Source organism: Solanum dulcamara, chromosome 10 (genome assembly GCF_947179165.1).
Source record: "Solanum dulcamara chromosome 10, daSolDulc1.2, whole genome shotgun sequence".
In the NCBI taxonomy this organism is placed as follows: domain Eukaryota; kingdom Viridiplantae; phylum Streptophyta; class Magnoliopsida; order Solanales; family Solanaceae; genus Solanum; species Solanum dulcamara.
In genome coordinates this window covers 3047104-3065634 of record NC_077246.1, presented here as the reverse complement: position 1 = coordinate 3065634, position 18531 = coordinate 3047104, and the positions used below count along the sequence as shown (strand labels likewise).

At 31.6% G+C, this 18531-nt stretch overlaps 1 protein-coding gene across 1 annotated transcript; it reads right to left on the bottom strand.

Annotated features, from left to right (window-relative positions):
* Positions 1-2141: 2141 nt before the first annotated feature.
* Positions 2142-9323, bottom strand: LOC129870876 (potassium channel AKT1). The gene is made up of 11 exons (XM_055945760.1): positions 8949-9323; positions 5753-6118; positions 5481-5538; positions 5078-5395; positions 4740-4985; positions 4552-4650; positions 4418-4450; positions 4127-4312; positions 3839-4033; positions 3669-3744; positions 2142-3277 (listed from the first exon to the last, which is right to left on the bottom strand). The coding sequence occupies exons 1-11, from the start codon at positions 9137-9139 to the stop codon at positions 2391-2393; spliced, it is 2655 nt and encodes an 884-aa protein (XP_055801735.1). The 5' UTR covers positions 9140-9323; the 3' UTR covers positions 2142-2390.
* Positions 9324-18531: the final 9208 nt, after the last annotated feature.

Genomic DNA, 18531 nt, shown 5'->3' with positions numbered 1-18531 from the left:
CCTTTTTCGGAAATAATTAATTTTTGGACCATTTTACCCCCGGTTCTGAAACCTATCAATATGGGTGTCATTGGACTCCTTGTGATGTGTATATTTTATTGTTGATAGTGGGTTATCAGTCCGGGCATTAAATTCGAGAGTTGCTTGTTCTGTGGAGGTGTTCGAGTGCGGTTTCGGCAATTAAGGTAGGTTTGGCTATCCTTTTTTGAGATTGAGATGGAGTAATTAGTCGTTCATATGTTATAGACTTTGGGATGAGATCGTAGTATGAGTTGAGAATGTTATATATATATATATATATATATATATATATATATATATATTGTGATGCCCGTATGGGGGCTTATTTATTAATGTATTGTCATATATGGGTTTATTTGTATTACATAGCCCGTGTGGAGGCCTTATTCGTGATTTTCCTAAGAGAGAAGCTTGAGTATATTATTTGACTTGTGATGCTCGCCTGAGAGGTTGAGTTGGGGGTTTTGAGAATGCTTAAGTATTGAAATATTGTTGAGAAAGGGATGAATATTCCTATTACTATTTATTGAGGGTGAATATCATGTGTAGGTTAAGTTTTGAGAACTTTGAACCTTCTACCACATGTGAGTTGAATATTACTTCCATGTTATATGTGTTTTGATGCATTCATCCTCATTCATCATAGAAGTTGGGAAATATGGAAATTCTTTTTGAGAAAGAAAATAAAACACATTTAAACCTTTGTATCTTGAGTCCCTGTCCGAGGCAGTATTACGGCAGGGTAGTAGATGCATTGTGATCCCTTGACCACGAGGAGGTGGCAAGGATAATGAGATATTGTGATTGAGGTATATGGTCTGCGAGACCCCCATGGGTCCTGCTTGGTAGCACACATCTCGGCAGGTGTATACGACAGGCTGTGCGACAGTCTTGATTCCACCGTACCACCACATCATTGCATCATCATATTGCACTGCATTGATATCTGTGCTACTTAAATTATCTGATTAATTGTGATTATGAGCTGTTATTACGGATTCACTTTACTCGCGCCATTATATATATAAACTGGCGGCACCGATGCCGAAGTGAGACTTTTCTGTATGCAGATGGAAGCGTTCCTTAGTTTATTTCATAGGTTTGATTAATTTTTTATACTCAATCAGCTAAAACCTACTGAGTACATATGAATTGTACTCACCCCTACTTCTGTATCATTTTTTGATGCAGATACTAGTCGGGGTACCTCACGTGGCAGTTGATATTCTAGCGGATTGTGTATTCTCAGATTAGTGGTGAGGTCCCAGAATTCGGATCGTCACTAGTCTATTCTTATTTTTCAGTCTTTTGATCATTCAGAGACTTATGTTGTATCTTCAGATTTGAACCTTGTATTAGATGCTCTTTATACTTATGACACCAGGTTTTGGGATGATTTTCTCTTTATTGTTTTTCTTTTTATTTAAATTGTGGCATCACTTTCCTCTTTGAGAGTCTTGTATGAGTTTTATTTTTAGGGTTACACATCAGATTGGGTTTTGAGATGTGTGTCATCATGACCTCGATTTTTGGGTCGTGATAGAAAATTTCTGATATTTTGCTTGAATCCTATGTTCTATTGTACCTGTTACACACTTAGTTTCGCCCCATTCATCCCTGGAAGCACCATGGTCTCGTCCAAGGCTGCCTTCACTACGTCGTTCAAGACAGATTCAGAATTTGAAGTCCATGAATATTGTTCTTCCAGACCTTTTTTCTGAATTTTCTACTTCCAAATTCTGTATAAACACTAGTTCCTTGTTCCATACAAAATATATAGCTAAGAAGACTATTCTTTCTCATAGCATTGATGGCAAATGTAAGTTTGTTCTGACAACTTTTGGAAGGCTACTTAAGGCAACGCGGGAGCTATGGCAATGGAGACTTCATCATTACCTCCCCTCTCCCGCCTTCCGCCTGATAGCCACATCACCAATTTTTTAGTTATTAGAGAGAAGCAGAAGCCTTAGAAGGGAGCACTCGTGGCACAATTACTATATCACATTCCTTTCGAATGGATTTGGTTGGTATAATGTATAATAGGAATATTCCGTGATTCAAGAAATGACTTTTCATTATTCAGTAATTCATAATAACAAAAATGTTATTGAATACACTTGTCACTCATCGGTTAGATAAGCCAAAAGAGAATATCAGAAGAGTTTCTGAAGTCTGAACTATGAATATTTGTAAAATTATACAAAAAAGTAACTGGATGTACATATATTTTCTCATTCTGACCTTTACATGTTCCACAAATTGGCTGTCAGTTAGTTTACACTCAATTTGTTCATCCCAAATTACCAATATATCCCCCCACCCCACCCAAAAAAAAGAAAAAGAAATAATTTGGTATGCACCTCAATTCTCTACAATTCTGATGATTTAGCTTCATCAATGTTTTCTTTATCACTAACAAAAACTAGACGATCGCCATCTCTGATCAACTCTATTTCGTCGATCTCAGCTCCATCTTTGCTTAAAATTTTGGCCTGGGAGATTCCATATCTACTAGAACCAATATGAAGTAGCTCCTTCAAACTCTGTGGAAGTAAAACGAGTTTTCCCCCGTTGTCTCCTTTCTCAGGGCAACACACTGTCACTCGGGGAGCATAAGTCTTGGTTGTCATGGCACTTACATTAGTCTCGTTTGCAGATAAAAGCACGTCGTGCCCATTGGTCTGCTTTGCTGACATTATCCCGAATAATGAGTTGTGGAAGTTGTTAGTCCTACGTCTAGGACGTGATCGCCCTGACGATCCATCTAATCCTAGAAATGAGACTCCATGGGATGCAGGGAAGATTGCTGGCTCACTTTTGAACCTTCCAAGGAATCGAACCCCTCGTTCCTCGGGGATAGGATCAACGGATCGAGTTCTCATCACTACCCCAGATTCAAAGAGTTCTTTGATGTCTTCATGTCCTTGTTGCTCAGCAAGGTCCCGGGGGGTCCAATTATGTTCGTCTGGTTGGTCAACGTTAGCCCCTCGATCCAAGAGGTACTTTACTATTTCAATGTTGCCTTCACAAACAGCAACATGAAGCGCTGATGAATCATTGATCTTGGGAAGTGTGACATCCCCACCATAACGGACAATGTCCTTGAGCAAATTCAAGTTGTTTTGTTCAACAGCAATGCAGGCAAAATGTCCCACATCACCAGCTGATAGCTTAGCACCGTTATCAACGAGTAATCGGATAACTGACTCGTGCTTCCCCATGATAGCCTCCCACAATGGCACATTGCCTTCTGAATCTGTGTATACACAAGAAACAGAATCAAATATTTATCTCAGACTCTGTATCAGTAGACATAGTGAAAAAATATGGATTTCCAAAAACACGCCTGAACTATCACTTTTTTCGCGAGTTTTCATTTGCTCTTTTTTCCTACCTAAACTATCACCAACACACCTCAACTATCACTTGTTCCCTTTTCCTACCTGAACTATCTGATAGTTGAGATGTGTTTTAATATGTAGATGGTGATAGTTCAGGTAGGAAAAGGGAACAGTTGATACTTTTAGAGTGTGAAACTCACAAAAAAAAAACAATAGTTCAGGTGTGTTTTTGACTATTAACTCTTTTATGTTTGCACAAAGACAATTTTTTAGCAATAACAGTTTGGAAATAGAAATGGAGCATACCTCTACTATTGGGATCAGCCCCGAAATCGAGCAAAAGACTGACACAGTTCTCAATGCCTTTAGACGCGGCGATATGCTGATGAGAGAACCAATAAGAAAGGGGAAAAAATGAGAAATGTAGTTATATAGAATTCAAGCGTAGGGTAACAGAAGATCGTAAGGGTACTAACCAACGCGGATCTTCCATTGTTATCTGATTCATTTGGATCAAGGCCGCGCTTCAACAAGTGATGCAACAATAAGTCATCACCTCTAAGTGTTGCAAAGCAAAGGGTGAGAGGCAAGTCCATTCTACCGCGAGCTAGCATATGCTCGGTCTCCAGAAGAACACCTTCCATAATTGGATTCTTCATTTCCTTCAAGTGCTGCTCGGCGAAAACAGAAAAACATAACAGACATGTTTAGTCAGATCATTTTATTCGAAATCAAAATTAGGAAATGTTTTGATGCGTTCATACCTGAAGGAGATTATTCATGATTATTGTCCCGTCCCCAACATTGGCCTGGACGATATTCAGAAATGTTGTACGATTCATACGTAGTAGCTGGCACAGTCTCTTCGTTCGTACTGTAAATAGTTGAGGCCTATAACAAAGAACCCCAATTTCACCACAAAGATCACCAGCCCTCACCTCTCCGATAACCTGAAATATCAGTTTTGGTTTCGGAAAATTAAGATTTATATGTAATCCATCAAAAAGAATAGAGTGAATGTATTGAAAATATGAAGGTTTTTGCATCTAACTTGCCTGTTCAACTCCATTTTTAAGCACCACTAGATCCTGTCAGATAGATTCAACATTAGACTCGTACTATCAATTGAAACACCACGATATATGAAAAATTTTGCGTTCAGATTACAAAAAAAGAGAATAAAAATTACCACAGCTCCTGTTACAAGAATATAGAAGTCGGTTGGTGCTTCGTTCTGCAAAATGACGTCCTCTTTGGGAGGAAAATACTCTGCCTTCATCTCGGAGACCTTGAATCACGGAGAAAATGTCAAATATTAAAGGAAAACATGCTTAAAATATTTAGGACAGAGAATAATTATCTGATTCATAAAGTTACCAGTTGGAAAAGTAGATCGTTTGACACTCCACGAAACAAGTAAACCTTATCTACTAAAGAGTAGAAAAGAAAATGTGAAACGCTTGAACGGATGGCTTTAGGAAGAGACTCGAGTGTCTCTTGTTGCTGCAGCCCTTCCGAGTCTGTTCTGAACTTCAAGCACAAGTGTGCAAGCATCTGATCTTGGAGGCGAGCGGGCAATTGGTTCCTCTGTGCAAAGCTTGAAGCAGCTTGAATTGTGTCTCTCTGTAGCAGCGATTTGGACAGATGCAATTTAGAACCTAAAAACTATAGAATTACTGATAAAACAATCGATCAATAAGATAAATTTTACTCACAAATTTTCTAGTCCTACTCGTCCCGTGTACAACCAAGTTAGTCATATTTCCTATTAAATATGCTGTCAATCCCAAGTTAAAGAGCATGTAGAAGATATCGAAGATCATTTCCCGTGTATTCTGTGGATGCAGATCACCATAACCGACTGTAGTAAGAGTAGTTATCGACCAATAAATAGAAGTGATATAACGAATCCATAAGCTCTGATTAAGGAAGTCATCCATAGAAGCTCCAATCCATGTCTTGTTTGGATTGGGATAATGAGCCGCGATAAGATAATAAAAGCATCCAGCACAATGAACAGCAAAAAGAGTGACCTATAGAAAAGAAAAAACGACACAATGCATCGATTAGAACAACATCAATCAACGCTTAATGTAAAGAAGGGTGAAATGTACTTACACAAACAAGCTTTGCACATCGAACCCAAAAGTAATTGAAGTTCCTATCTTTCTCCAATCTGTTTCAAACAAAAAACCAGATCTCTATTATAGTCGTCCTATATAACATTTCATTATAACGGCTCAGTTTTCTTTGGAATCGACTTTCATGTTTATGTTCTCTATATCAGCATTTTGCTATAGCAACCAAAAAAAATATCTAGACAAACGACGTTGTTATAGAGAGGTTTTACTATATAGTAGCATTGATTACTAGAAGGCCAAGTAGTTTACCTGGCAAACAATGCACTAACCCTTCGTAGACGCCACAAACGAAGCATATTGAATAATCCATACTGACGTAAAGGTTTTGGAGATATCTTCATAGCAAGCTCTGAAGGGATTGTTGATATGACATCAAATAAGAACCAAGTACTCATATACTTCCAAGCAATCTTTTTGTGATCATCGACGAGTAGATAAGTGGTTCTATCCAAGTATGCTACAAAGAAGGTAAGAATGATATCAATCGCGAAGAATCCATTGACAACATTGTCAGTCTTGGCAAGAGGTCCTGCTGGTTTTCCTAGAAAACCAAACTCGAACGGGGACACCCAAGCTGTGTAAACAACCAGCACAACTAGAAAAGTCTCCCATAACCTGAAAACATTGTATTAACCTGAGATGATTTTAGCAAAAATCCATGTTCATTTCTATGAATCAGATATCTAATCAAACGACGAACAGGATTAACAACCAATCAAAATCTCGAAAGAGAAAAGAACGATGACCCGTGAATTAAGTGCAACATGTTGAACTTGTTAGCACATTAAATATCTTGAAGAAACTATCTGAGATGAGATATTAACAACATTTGTTACAAATTTAGATATAGGATTATTGTTCTTATTAAGCTTTGTAAAACATAAATAAAACATCAGTGACACCACAGCTCGAACTCGTGACCTAAAACAACTTTATTGTTGCTCCAAGGATCCCTTATGGCAAACTAAAACAATGTTATCAAAAATTTGGTTGTCTTAGAAGTTATATTCTGCTGCTAGAACTACATGTTTTTTGATAATCACATCTTTTTACACTGGTAAATATAAATTAGTCAACATTATTAGCAAATATACAAAGAAGATATTTTGAAGAATAGTAATTGTCAATTTGTGATTTCTTAGACAATGTTAAATGATTAAAATCACCAAATATATCTGTGAAACATACAAGTTTACTAGGCTCATCTCATACCACTATTGTCCCATGGAATTGACCATTGGAATAAATTGTGTTGTTCGGATTCTTTAAAAATATTTTTCCATCCGTGTTCGACTTTTCAAGAATTCAACACGCACGACTCGACCCTTTTGAAGAGTTTGAGCAGTTTTTGGCTTAAGGATTCATTAAGTACAATGAAAAATCAAATTTAAACAGAGTCAACAAACTAAAACTAATTTTTGCCATCAATTTTTTATCTGTGTTGTTGAGAAATAACATATGTCAATAAAATAATTGAAATAAGTATAAGTTTAGGAAAAGAAAAAATAGCAATAAAAGAAAGTATAGAAAAAGGGTTTTAGTTTGTGTCAAAAGAGGCAACTGGAGTAGAGGTAGAAAAGACAAAAGTACAACAATTGAAAAGATGATTTTTGTTTATGCTGTCAACAAGGGGCCAGTCAAAGAATGATATTTTGTCCCCTACCCACCAGGGAAAGAAAAGGAACAACCCAATAATTAACATTGTAATTTTATAACTTATAAGTGAGATTAAAAAAAAATATAGCGTTTTAGATCTTATTTTTATTATTATAAAAATAGAAAGATTGATTTCGATACCATATATTCTATACTCAAATGCTTATCAATATTTATTGTAATTTTGTCATTTTACACATATATATTTATGTACTCTGTCAAAATTGTTGGAGGTAGTAAGTACCTGTTTATCGACGTTTTTAAAAACATAGGGGGAGGGAATTACATCGGGAATCGAATTCCACCAATAACGTAAAAATATAGTAGTCAAATAACGAAATTACAAGATTACTTTGATTTATGACCGTCATTAATAAAAAATTAAAAAAAAAGTACTTTCATTTTTTACTAGTAATTCCTAAAAGATAAGGAGTAACACACGGAGAAATTAAAGCATTGGATGGATCTAGGAGACACATGTTTGATGTTTACTCAAAGATTCTAACTTTTCTTCAACAAAAAGTCAAAAGAAAATAATGTAAAGGAATTTTCAAATATTAGTCAAAGCTAATTATGGAAAAATATTTTCGTAATTTGAACCTTTAAAAGTAATCCTATTCACCAAATCAAGAATAATTCATAGATCAAATATTAGGAAAATTAAAATTTAAAAATTGACAAGTGAGGCACTATCAACACATAGTCTTTGAGGGTTAAAAAAATCCATAGACGTTATTTCCAACAACTCTCCACACAAGAAAATTAATTAAAAATAATTGAACACTTAATAATGCACAAGGTGTACTATATTATTAAAAAAAAAAAAAAGTAGTGGCGCATACTAGAAGATCCTATACACTTTTAAATATTAGAGATATCAGGGTTCAAATTTCAATTTTTATTTTTTATTTCTGTTGAGTTATAATTAAGTATTGTGGGAGGTAACATACTCGAATAAAAAGTCAAGTTCGTTGACACCATAATTACTAAAAAATGTTACGCTTCAAGCTTCTTCGTTTTTATTTATTTTGTGTCGAATTCTCTTAAGTGCACCTCTTGCTAACTTTATCAATCTTCTAGTATTTTGCCTCTTTTGTCATTTGAATCTGATTTAAAGATTTTAACCTGTCATGTAAGGCCCATTAAAAAAAAAATTATTCCCAAGACTCAAAAAACTATCCTAACCATGTATCTTCATTTATTGCTTTTTTAAAAAAAAATATTTTTCATGGTCAAATAAAAGAAGATTATGAACACCCCACATATGGAAACAGAATAAAGTTGAGAAATGTCAAGCAGAAAACACTCCCCCTTTAATGGTTTTATGCTGTACAAATCTAAATTAATTCGAATCAAAAAATTCCAAATACCAAATTATTAAACTAAAAAAGAATGGAAGAAGGAATAACAGAGAAGCTTCCTCCTTAACGGCTAACATGAATCTGAATTAATTAAGTAAAAAAAACTTTATAAATGACTTAACTAAAAAAAAGGTAGGAGAAAGATGAATAGATGAGATTGTCCCTTATAAAGACCAACACGAAATTAAATTAGTCGAGCCAAAAACTCTATTAATAACTAAACTGAAAAAAATGGTAGGAGAATGAAAAATAGAGAAGATTGACCCTTAAAATCCAACACTAATTTAAATTAATCAAATTAGAAAATTCTGAATAAGTATACAATTGAAGGAATGCCAATTTGGTCGACATTTTTGATTCATAAGAACAGAAAATAGTCGAGAGTCAGTAAATTATGAACAGAAAAAAGGCAAAGAAGAATAAATAACCTGTATTGTCGATCATAAGGTGAAACAATAAATTTTTTAAGCTTGACTCTTCTATTACTTCTAGCACCAAGTGAAGGTAAAATCCCAGTAGAAAGACTATAATGACTACTTTCTCTTGATAATTGTTCTATTTCTTGTGCTGCACCACACATTGAAACTCCCAAAACTCCAAGTCCTCTATTATCTCCCATATTATTATTTTTTTATGTTCACTCTTGTTTTGTGAAATTTCCTCAATATATAAATATAAAAAGAGGTTGAGAATTTCAAGAAAAAATATTCATAAGGGGGTATGAAAAAGGAAAAAAAATATAGAGAGAGAAAAAATAAAAGGTTTCTTTTTGTAGCAGACACCTACCAATTTAGTCTCTCTTGTGAATCTTTAACACATGTTGGTGGTGATGTTATGTATTTATTATGACTGATGTGAGAAAGGAAAAAGAGAGGAACTTTTATATTTGTTTTTTTGTTTGACGCTGTTTTGCCCTTTTTGAAATTTTATTTTCTATTTAGTGTTTGGTATATGTATTGGGAGTGATTAAATTTAGATTTATGTAATTCAGGTGTGTATTTTTTAGGGTGGTGTTCTGGATAGAATTTTTTTTTTTTCATTATTAAAAAGTTTAAACTTGTGACCTTTAATTATTGGTATAATTCATAAATATTTTATTTAATTTGGATTCATCTGACATTTATGCCCTCTAATTTTGGGTGTGCACAAGTAGACACTTAAAATTGTTTAAAATCAAACAAGTAAATGCATGCGTCCAACGTGGCATAATACATGTAGGACGCCATAGGACGAATGTATTTATTTGTTCAATTTCATGCAAGTTTAAGTGTTTATTTATGGACACCAAAAACTAGAAGGGTAAAGAAATTCTGAATCATTCCGCCATAATTCATATTGATTTTTTTTACCTTTATTTTCTTGGGCACACATATGGCAAATATACATCCTTTCTTGTCTTTTAGTAATATATTTTCATTTTTTCATATATATTAAAATTTCTTAATTTTTAAAATATATTTTTTCTATATATTTTATTACTATTTAATTATTAATTCTCTTGATTGCCTCTTACTATAAAGTTTCCTCTTACCATAATTTTTAAGATATATTTTCTTTTTTCTGTATATTGTTTGACTATTTAATCATTAATTCCCTTGATACTTCTTACTATAAAGTATCTTCTTGCCATAATTCTTAAAATATATTTTTTTTTATCATATATTTTAGAATTTTTTTATTTTAAATATTATTAAGATAATTAAATAATAATTTGAGAAAAATAGTGAATGACAATTTTTATTTATTATAGAGTCTTTTAATGAGGACAAAAAATTCAATCAACATTTTAAGGACTTTCATTCTTTTAATATAATAATATAATACTAATAATTATTATTTTATTTTACTGTTGTTTGCATTTTCCTTTCATTTTATATGGGTTTGATGCACTTGAGCCGATTGATTTTCGGAAACAACATCTATATCTCCACGAAATAGTGGTAAAATCTGCGTACACTATACTCTCTTTAGACTCTACATAGTGAAATTTCACTGGATTTTGTTGTTGTTGTAATACTAATAATTTAGTATAGGTATTTTGCACGTGTGTACCACGTGTAATTATTAATAATTTGTGGAAAATAGTAAATAATAATTTTGTTTATTGTAAAAAAATTTAATGAATGGTAAAAAGTTCAATCAACATTTCTATGAATGTTCATGCTTTTATAATATATATTTATATAGTGTAAGTATTTTGCACGTATGTACTGCATCAATTAATAATAAGAAAGTACATATAAAATGAATAAATTATTACGTGTGTAATACATATCATTAAGTACCCAACTTTAAAAATTTGATAAATATTACTAACTCATATCATCAAGTTTATAACCAATTTCTAACTCAAGTCTTTATTACTACATTGTTGAATGAATATAGAAAGATGAGATGCTCATGAGATAATATATATAAACTAAATAAGGTAAAAGCTTTCATCGGCTCTTACTTGAATAGGAGTTAAACAGTCAGAAAAAAAAACTTAATAGATGTAACTTATTAGTTTTAATTTATATGATAATATTTGATCAGGAGTTTAGGAATTTAAAAAAGAATGAAAGATATTTTAAATTTATGATCTAACAAAATTAAATAAATAAAATTTATGTGATTATAAATCAATTCGGGTAAAATAACATTTAAACCTGAAATAGTTATTAAATTTTAAAAATATATAACTTTTTATACTGATTAAAACTAAAATAATTCCGCATAAATTATGATAAAAATAATTATAACAATAAAATCCATGAAGTGGGTGATCATAAGCAAATCAAATATGTAATATTTTATTTAGAAATGCAATTAATTCGAATTCAATAATTTTGATTGAGAACATGTATTAGTTTTGGTGTTATGTATTAGATGGTTTGACTAATGTGAAAAAGGAAAAAAGAGAGAAACTTTTGCAGGATTTTTCTTGTCATCGTTTTTATGCTTATTTGTTTGATGGATACGTATTGACAAATATATATTTTTTGACTTGTAAAAAATAAAAAGATAAAAATGTCGGCTAATCAGTCATGAATTATATATTTTTCTTGTTTTTATTATGTAAATACTAATAATTTTTTGATCAATTTATATGATATTTATTTGATCAGAAGTTCAAAGAAGCACAAATAAGATTTGAAATTTATGGTCTTATACAGATCAATGAAACTCCTTGAAGTAAAATAAAAAGAATTAGTTGAAATTATTACTAAATATAATATTTTAGGACTTATTGAAACTGAAATAATATCACATGAATTGGGACCAAAATATAATAGTAAACATGTGAAGTGTGTGATTATAAGCGAACCTTACATATGGTATCTTAATAATGAGCTAGTTCATCTAATTCGTTTCGAACTCAGTAATTTTGATTTAGACTTTATAACACGTATTGTTGGTTGGTGGTATGTATTTGACTGATGGGAGAAAGGAAAAAGAGAGGAACTTAAAAAGGAATTTTTTGTTTCACTTTTATGCTTTAATATTAATTTGTGCACATGTCGTATAGGGGCAGGGTGGATGAAATGGAGGCTCGCTTCCGGTGTGCTATGTGACAAGAAGGTGCCACCACAACTTAAGGACAAGTTCTACAAAGTAGTGGTTAGACCGGCTATGTTATATGGGGCGGAGTGTTAGCCAATTAAGGTCTCTCACGTCCAAAAGATGAAAGTTGCCGAAATGAGAATGTTGAGATGGATGTGTGGGCATACCAGAAGCGACAGGATTAGAAATGAGGCTATTCGGGACAAGATAAGAGTGGCCTCGGTGGAAGACAAAATGCGGGAAATGCGACTGAGATGGTTTGGGCATGTGAAGAGGAGAAACAAAGATGTCCCAGTGCGGAGGTGTGAGAGGTTGGCCATGAATTGTTTCAGAAGAGGTAGAGGTAGGCCGAAGAAATATTGGGGTGAGGTGATTAGACAGGGCATGACGCAGCTACAACTTACTGAGGACATGACCTTATATAGGAGGGTGTGGAGTACCCACATTAGGGTAGAAGGCTAGTTCATAGTCTCGTTAATCTTCCTCATTAGTAGGCGCATTAGCGCACCATAATTTCTTGTGGTCTGATTTCTGTTATTATCTATTACTTTCTGTACTTTGATTGCTCTATTTTATCTGTGTTGCTTTTGTTATTTGTTTTTCCATATCGCTTTGAACTTCTTATCCTTATCTGACCTCTTTTTATGCTTTTACTGAGCCGATGGTCTTTCGAAAACGGTCGTCCTACCTTTGTAGGAGTAAGGTCTGCGTACAATTTACTCTCCCCAGACTCTACGTTGTAAGATTTCACTGGATTGTTATTGTTGTTGTTGTTGTATGAAAAATACATATACCCCTTTTGTCTTTTCCTTATAAAGCTTACTAGTAGTTAGTGATGGCAAATGGGCAGATTGGGTCAAATTTGAGTGGGTTGAAAATGGATCAACATAAAATGGATAATAATTCAACATGTTCATATTTTATATGGGTAAAAATGGGTTGGGTAACAAATAAGTTGGGTAAAATATTAGTTTATCCATATTTTCATGAGTACTCCGCTTTAAAATTCAATATAGAGAAAGTATTTTAGTCTTTTTTTGGATGAAAAATATTGAAATATTTTATTTAATTTTATTTCATCATAAAATTAAATCTGACACCTGATGTGGGACCCGACTCTAAACCAGACTCAGGACCCGACTTCTAAATCGGAACCTGGCCTCCGACTTTCGGTTCGAGATCCGACCCCGACCCTCTTCTTGTAAATTAAACAAAAAGTACTATTTTGTTGCAAACAGAGATAGAACACATAACCTCAAGAATCCAACATCCGATTCAGGATTCGATCCTGATACCTAAATCACATGGTAAAGTCGCTGCCATATGACCAGGAGGTCATGGGTTCAAGCCTTGGAAACAGCCTTTGGCAGAAATGCAAGGTAAGACTGCGTACAACAGACCCTTGTGCACCGAACTGCCCTTTTTTTTAAGTAGAAAAAATTATCTCAAAAATGTATATAATTTATTTATGCACAATGGGGGGGGGGGGGTGTGGGTATAAAGGCTATGAAGGGTAGAGTGTGTTGAAGGACGAGAAGGAGACAATCAGTATAGATAAGTATCACTTACAAAATTTGTTTTCTATACTTTTATTAAAAATTTATTTAAAAAAATGTTTTTTTTCACTTTTAAGTAATTTGCTTTCTTAGAGAAAAAACAATTAATTTTTTTTTCCAAACAACTATGAAAAAAATGAAAAATGTCATACCAAATACATTCTCAGTAATTTAGCTCAAATCTTATGTATGTGTTAAAAAATTATTAAGTAAAAATAATAAATTTCAAATTTAGTTAAAAAAAATAAGTTGTGCTAAAATTTCAAATTCAAATTCATAATAATTAAATCATAAATTTGCCTATGCTCTTGATTGATATTAATGGAAATCTCAATCATAACAAATTGTTCTCTTATTTGGTTGAGCACATTAATTTTAATACGTATGTTTTTTTACCTAAATTCTCAACTCTCATTTTGCTTTTCTATTCATAACTCAATAGCATAATTTTCAAAGCTAATAATATTACATAATTAGTAACTAAACAAAAAAACATTTCCAGCAAAATCTCACATTAAATTTAATAATCAAATTAAATGGCGAATACTTACAAGAAATAATCACGGGGTCCAAAAGAAAAAGGAAAGTATCTTTAAGATAAATTCCTCGTGAATATTAACACATGATGCTGGTGTTAGTATTTAGTCGTTTAATTTGACTGATGTGAACAACAACAACAAAAACACCTTTTACATGTTTTATTGTATAATGTAACGGTTCTGATTTAATTGTTAAGATATTATTCATTTTAAATTTAAGTTCAGACAAATTTATCTTATAGATACTAATAAAAAAATGTATTAATACATGGTTTAAAAATAATTTTTATAAGATTTCTAATTTTCTTTTCCATATTAATATAAAAAGTTGCCTAAAATATAATGTGCATCGCTTCTTCAAAAATTTGTCCCACTACGAGGAGGAAGAGTCATGCTTTAGCTAGTACTATCTATAATGATACTAATCTAACTATTAAGCTACGTAGACCCGTAGGAATTTGTAACAAAAAAACACTTCAACAATTAAGTTTGAATTTATTATTATAAAGTTTCTAACTTTCTTTTCCTATTTTGACGTGAGATTCGTTGTAACATGCATTCCTTTTTCAAAGGTTTGCCCTTTGTTATAGCATTTTTATTTTTTTTTAATTGTGGGTAGGGGCTATTTAATTTAATTTAATTTATTTATTTTATGCCCTTTGTTTTGTGCATACACGTGGCAAATATATGATCTTCAATTCTTTTCTTTTCTTTTCCTTTAAAAATTCGAATTACTACTTACCTTTTTTCCCCCTCTAATTAAGGTGGCTTTTAATATACAAGTTGACACAATATTTGTAGTACAAAAATGTGCGTGCCTTATCATGAGAGTAATTAAAGTGGAACAAAATATTTTTAAAAAAATTTGAATATGATTCGAGTTGTATTAAAGCTTAATTATTCTTTGTTGGTGTCTACTCTTTGTCCATTTGTTAGTGCCAAATCTTTCATGTTTTTGCGGTGTTTAAACTTATAAGTTTGTCGAAGTTTAATTATTTCTTTTGTCTCTCTATTTATATAAAGAATGTTAAATTTATATTGATCAAAACATTCATTTTTTGGCGTAAATATATTCAAGCATAGATTCTTTAATTTTTTTATGAAATCAATTTTATCTCCGTTCAAAGTATGGAGGCGAGCCATTTTCTTATCGCTCTTTTTGGGAAAAATTAAAGTCGGATTTATAGAATATGGCTCTTACTCGAAGCCCCTGATAATTTTTGTAGTACAACTTAACATAAAACATGGTAGTTTATAATATCATAATTAAATTTGTTACGATTCACAAAAATATGAACAAAAAGACACATTTCAAACAACAAAAGGTTAAATATGTTTATAAGCTATTTTCAATAGATTCTCAACTCAATAAATTTTCACCAAATTATAGACGTATAAAATATATGTCTTCACTATAATTATATGATATTTCATCTAATTATAATTATTAATCATGACAACTAAATTATATTATATAATAAAAATATCGAGTGCAGATAAATTTTTATCGATAAATTCTCCTAATCAATAGTCAAGACACCGAGTGACAGCCCCAATGGCCTGAGGCGACCTTCACAATGTGCCTAGAAAATAACCCTTCAAGAAGATCAATTTATTTATTTATTTATTTATTTATTTTAAATTTATTAATCAACCGACCAAATAGAAAAAAAGATAATGGGTCCCACGAAATAGTCTACTTGTGTACAAGATCGAGCAGTTAAATGACTTAATCTAGCAATGATAGTTGACTTCTTGGAAATGTATTGATCCATCCACTCCTCCATTAAAAATTTAGAAATACATTCACTTATTATATTTGACTTCCAATTTATTTTTATTATATATTAGTATTATCTTATCAAGAAATAATTTTTTTATATGGCACTCTTTAAAGAGAGTATTAGTTTTGTGAAACGTGTCGATGAGGGCAGATCAAAGAAAAGAACTAATGAATTTTTATGCTAGTAAACTTTTGAATGATGGAATGCATATTATATCCTTAGATGAATAATTCTTAGATTTTAGATTCAAGCATATCATAAGTTCATATAGTATCAACGTTTTTAAGCTTGATTGCAGTATAATTGTGATAAGTTTATAAGATTTAATGAACTGAAGCAAATAATACATGTCATAAACTTAATTGAGACTCGTGACACATGTGATATTAGAACTCCATACTCCTTTCGTATGGTGGGGGTCGGGTGAAGCTCAGCAAAGACACTAAATAAGTTTGAGATCTAATGTATATAACTCCATAGTAGAGGGCAGGCCAACATACAACAACAACAACTCAGTGAAATCGCACATTGTGGGGTCTGGGGAGGGTAAAGTGTACGCAGACTTGACTCCTACCAATGTAGGACGGCTGTTTTCGAAAGACCATTGGCTTAATAGAAGCATAGACAGATTAAATAGAGGGCAGGCCAACATAGACAGATTAAATAGAAAGACGTTGACAAATTTCTAAATGATCAAGCTTCTAATGAACGATGTGTCTTACACATAGGCGAATGTCATTTTTGTATGAGTGAGAAATATAAGAGCTTTACAAAGCATAATATAGATAAATATATATAATATATGATAGCGCTTTTGGGCTCGATGAAATTATAGTTGAATGAGTAGCAAATTTATTGGATTAAAAAACGAATACATATTAAGGGCTTGAATCGTGATGATTTTATATAATGTAAACAATTTTTTTTAATAATGGCAAGATTTCACTGGGTTATTGTTGTTATTATATAAAATTTTAATTAATATCATTACGTCATTGAGCACCATCATATGAAATGAAATAAAAAGTATTATTTAAGCATTAAATATATGTTAATCACAGTCTTAAGAATTTCAGAAGTCATGACCACATGAAATCTAGTTGTGTGTTATCTTATTATTTCATTTTTAATCAAAACCCAATTAAGAATTTCATATCTCTGCCTCCTCGAGGTAGTGGTAAGGTCTGCATACACTCTACTCTCTCCAGACCCCAGTTAGCGAGATTTTACTGAGTATATTGTTGTTGTCTGTTCATTAATTCCTAGTAATTAATATTTGGATTAATATATGAATTCTGACATATACTTGGAGATTAAACTGATGTTAATTATCTCAAGTCTATCCATATGAATTATTAAAAATATAAAATTGATTACATCATTTAATTATTTGAGAGAAAAAAGCAAATACAACGATGCTTTCATTTTCAATAGATTAATGCCTGTTTATCAGTCAATAAAAACACTAGAGAGAGTTATTCTAATAAATAAATCATAAATACATGTTCATATTCTAAATTAATTAAGAAGATTACACTTAGGATTTTTAAAAGATTAATTAGTAGTAAGCTATAGTTGACTTGAGAATAAAAAGAACTGCATTATGCAACAAATGGGATGATAACACATCAAACAAAATAGGAATTAGTCTCCCAAACAAAGAAAATTAAAAACAAATCAACACAATGTAGAAAAATAATGACAAGTTTGGTGTTGTTGATGTAGTTTGATGCTTCCACTTCTTTTATTTTTATTTTTAGTGAGTTGTGATGAAATGTTAGTGAGAGAAATTATAACGAGGGAATTAAGAAGGAGCAAGAATCTTATGTATGAAATTTAAATATATGACCTAATAGATTTTTTAAACCATATTATATATATATTATGTATGAAATTTAAATATATGACCTAATAGATTTTTTAAACCATATTATTTATATATATATATATATATATTTGAAGTTTATCGATCTTTATGTTAAAAAAAATAATTAGCAATTTATATTTATAAAAGAGAAACAAATATTTTACAATTTTTGATAGTATATTTTTCTAGCGAAGAGGATTCAATTAAATTCTTTAGCCTCACTCTGACATTGAGTTGGGGTGGGAGCCTTTATGACAAGGGCAAATGCATTAATATATTACATTTTAAAAAAATTGATGTTTGATATTCATTTAAAATTCGATCTAATTAATTCTAGTTCATAGTAGGAAGTCTCACTTTGAAAATAACAAATATTTTAAGCAAAAACTGACTTTATTTTTGTATATAAATCTCTAATTAGAATTAGAAAAATACTTACTATTGCATCATATTGTATATTTTTTGGTGATTTGTACAAAACCTAAGATGTTTGCCAAAAGAGGTGACAAATTCATGCATACCACCACATGCTTTGTTTCAAGAAGCTTGACTAATTGTAGTAATAAATAAACTTAATTACTTAATTGTTTTTGGAGTATGGGATTCCAATTATAAATAAATGAACATGGTTTGTTTGGTTGGTAATAGCTTCTATTTGGATTTGATATGGAATAGGTTCAAAGCATTGGTTGAATATATAGCCTTTGGACTTTTTTAGGGTT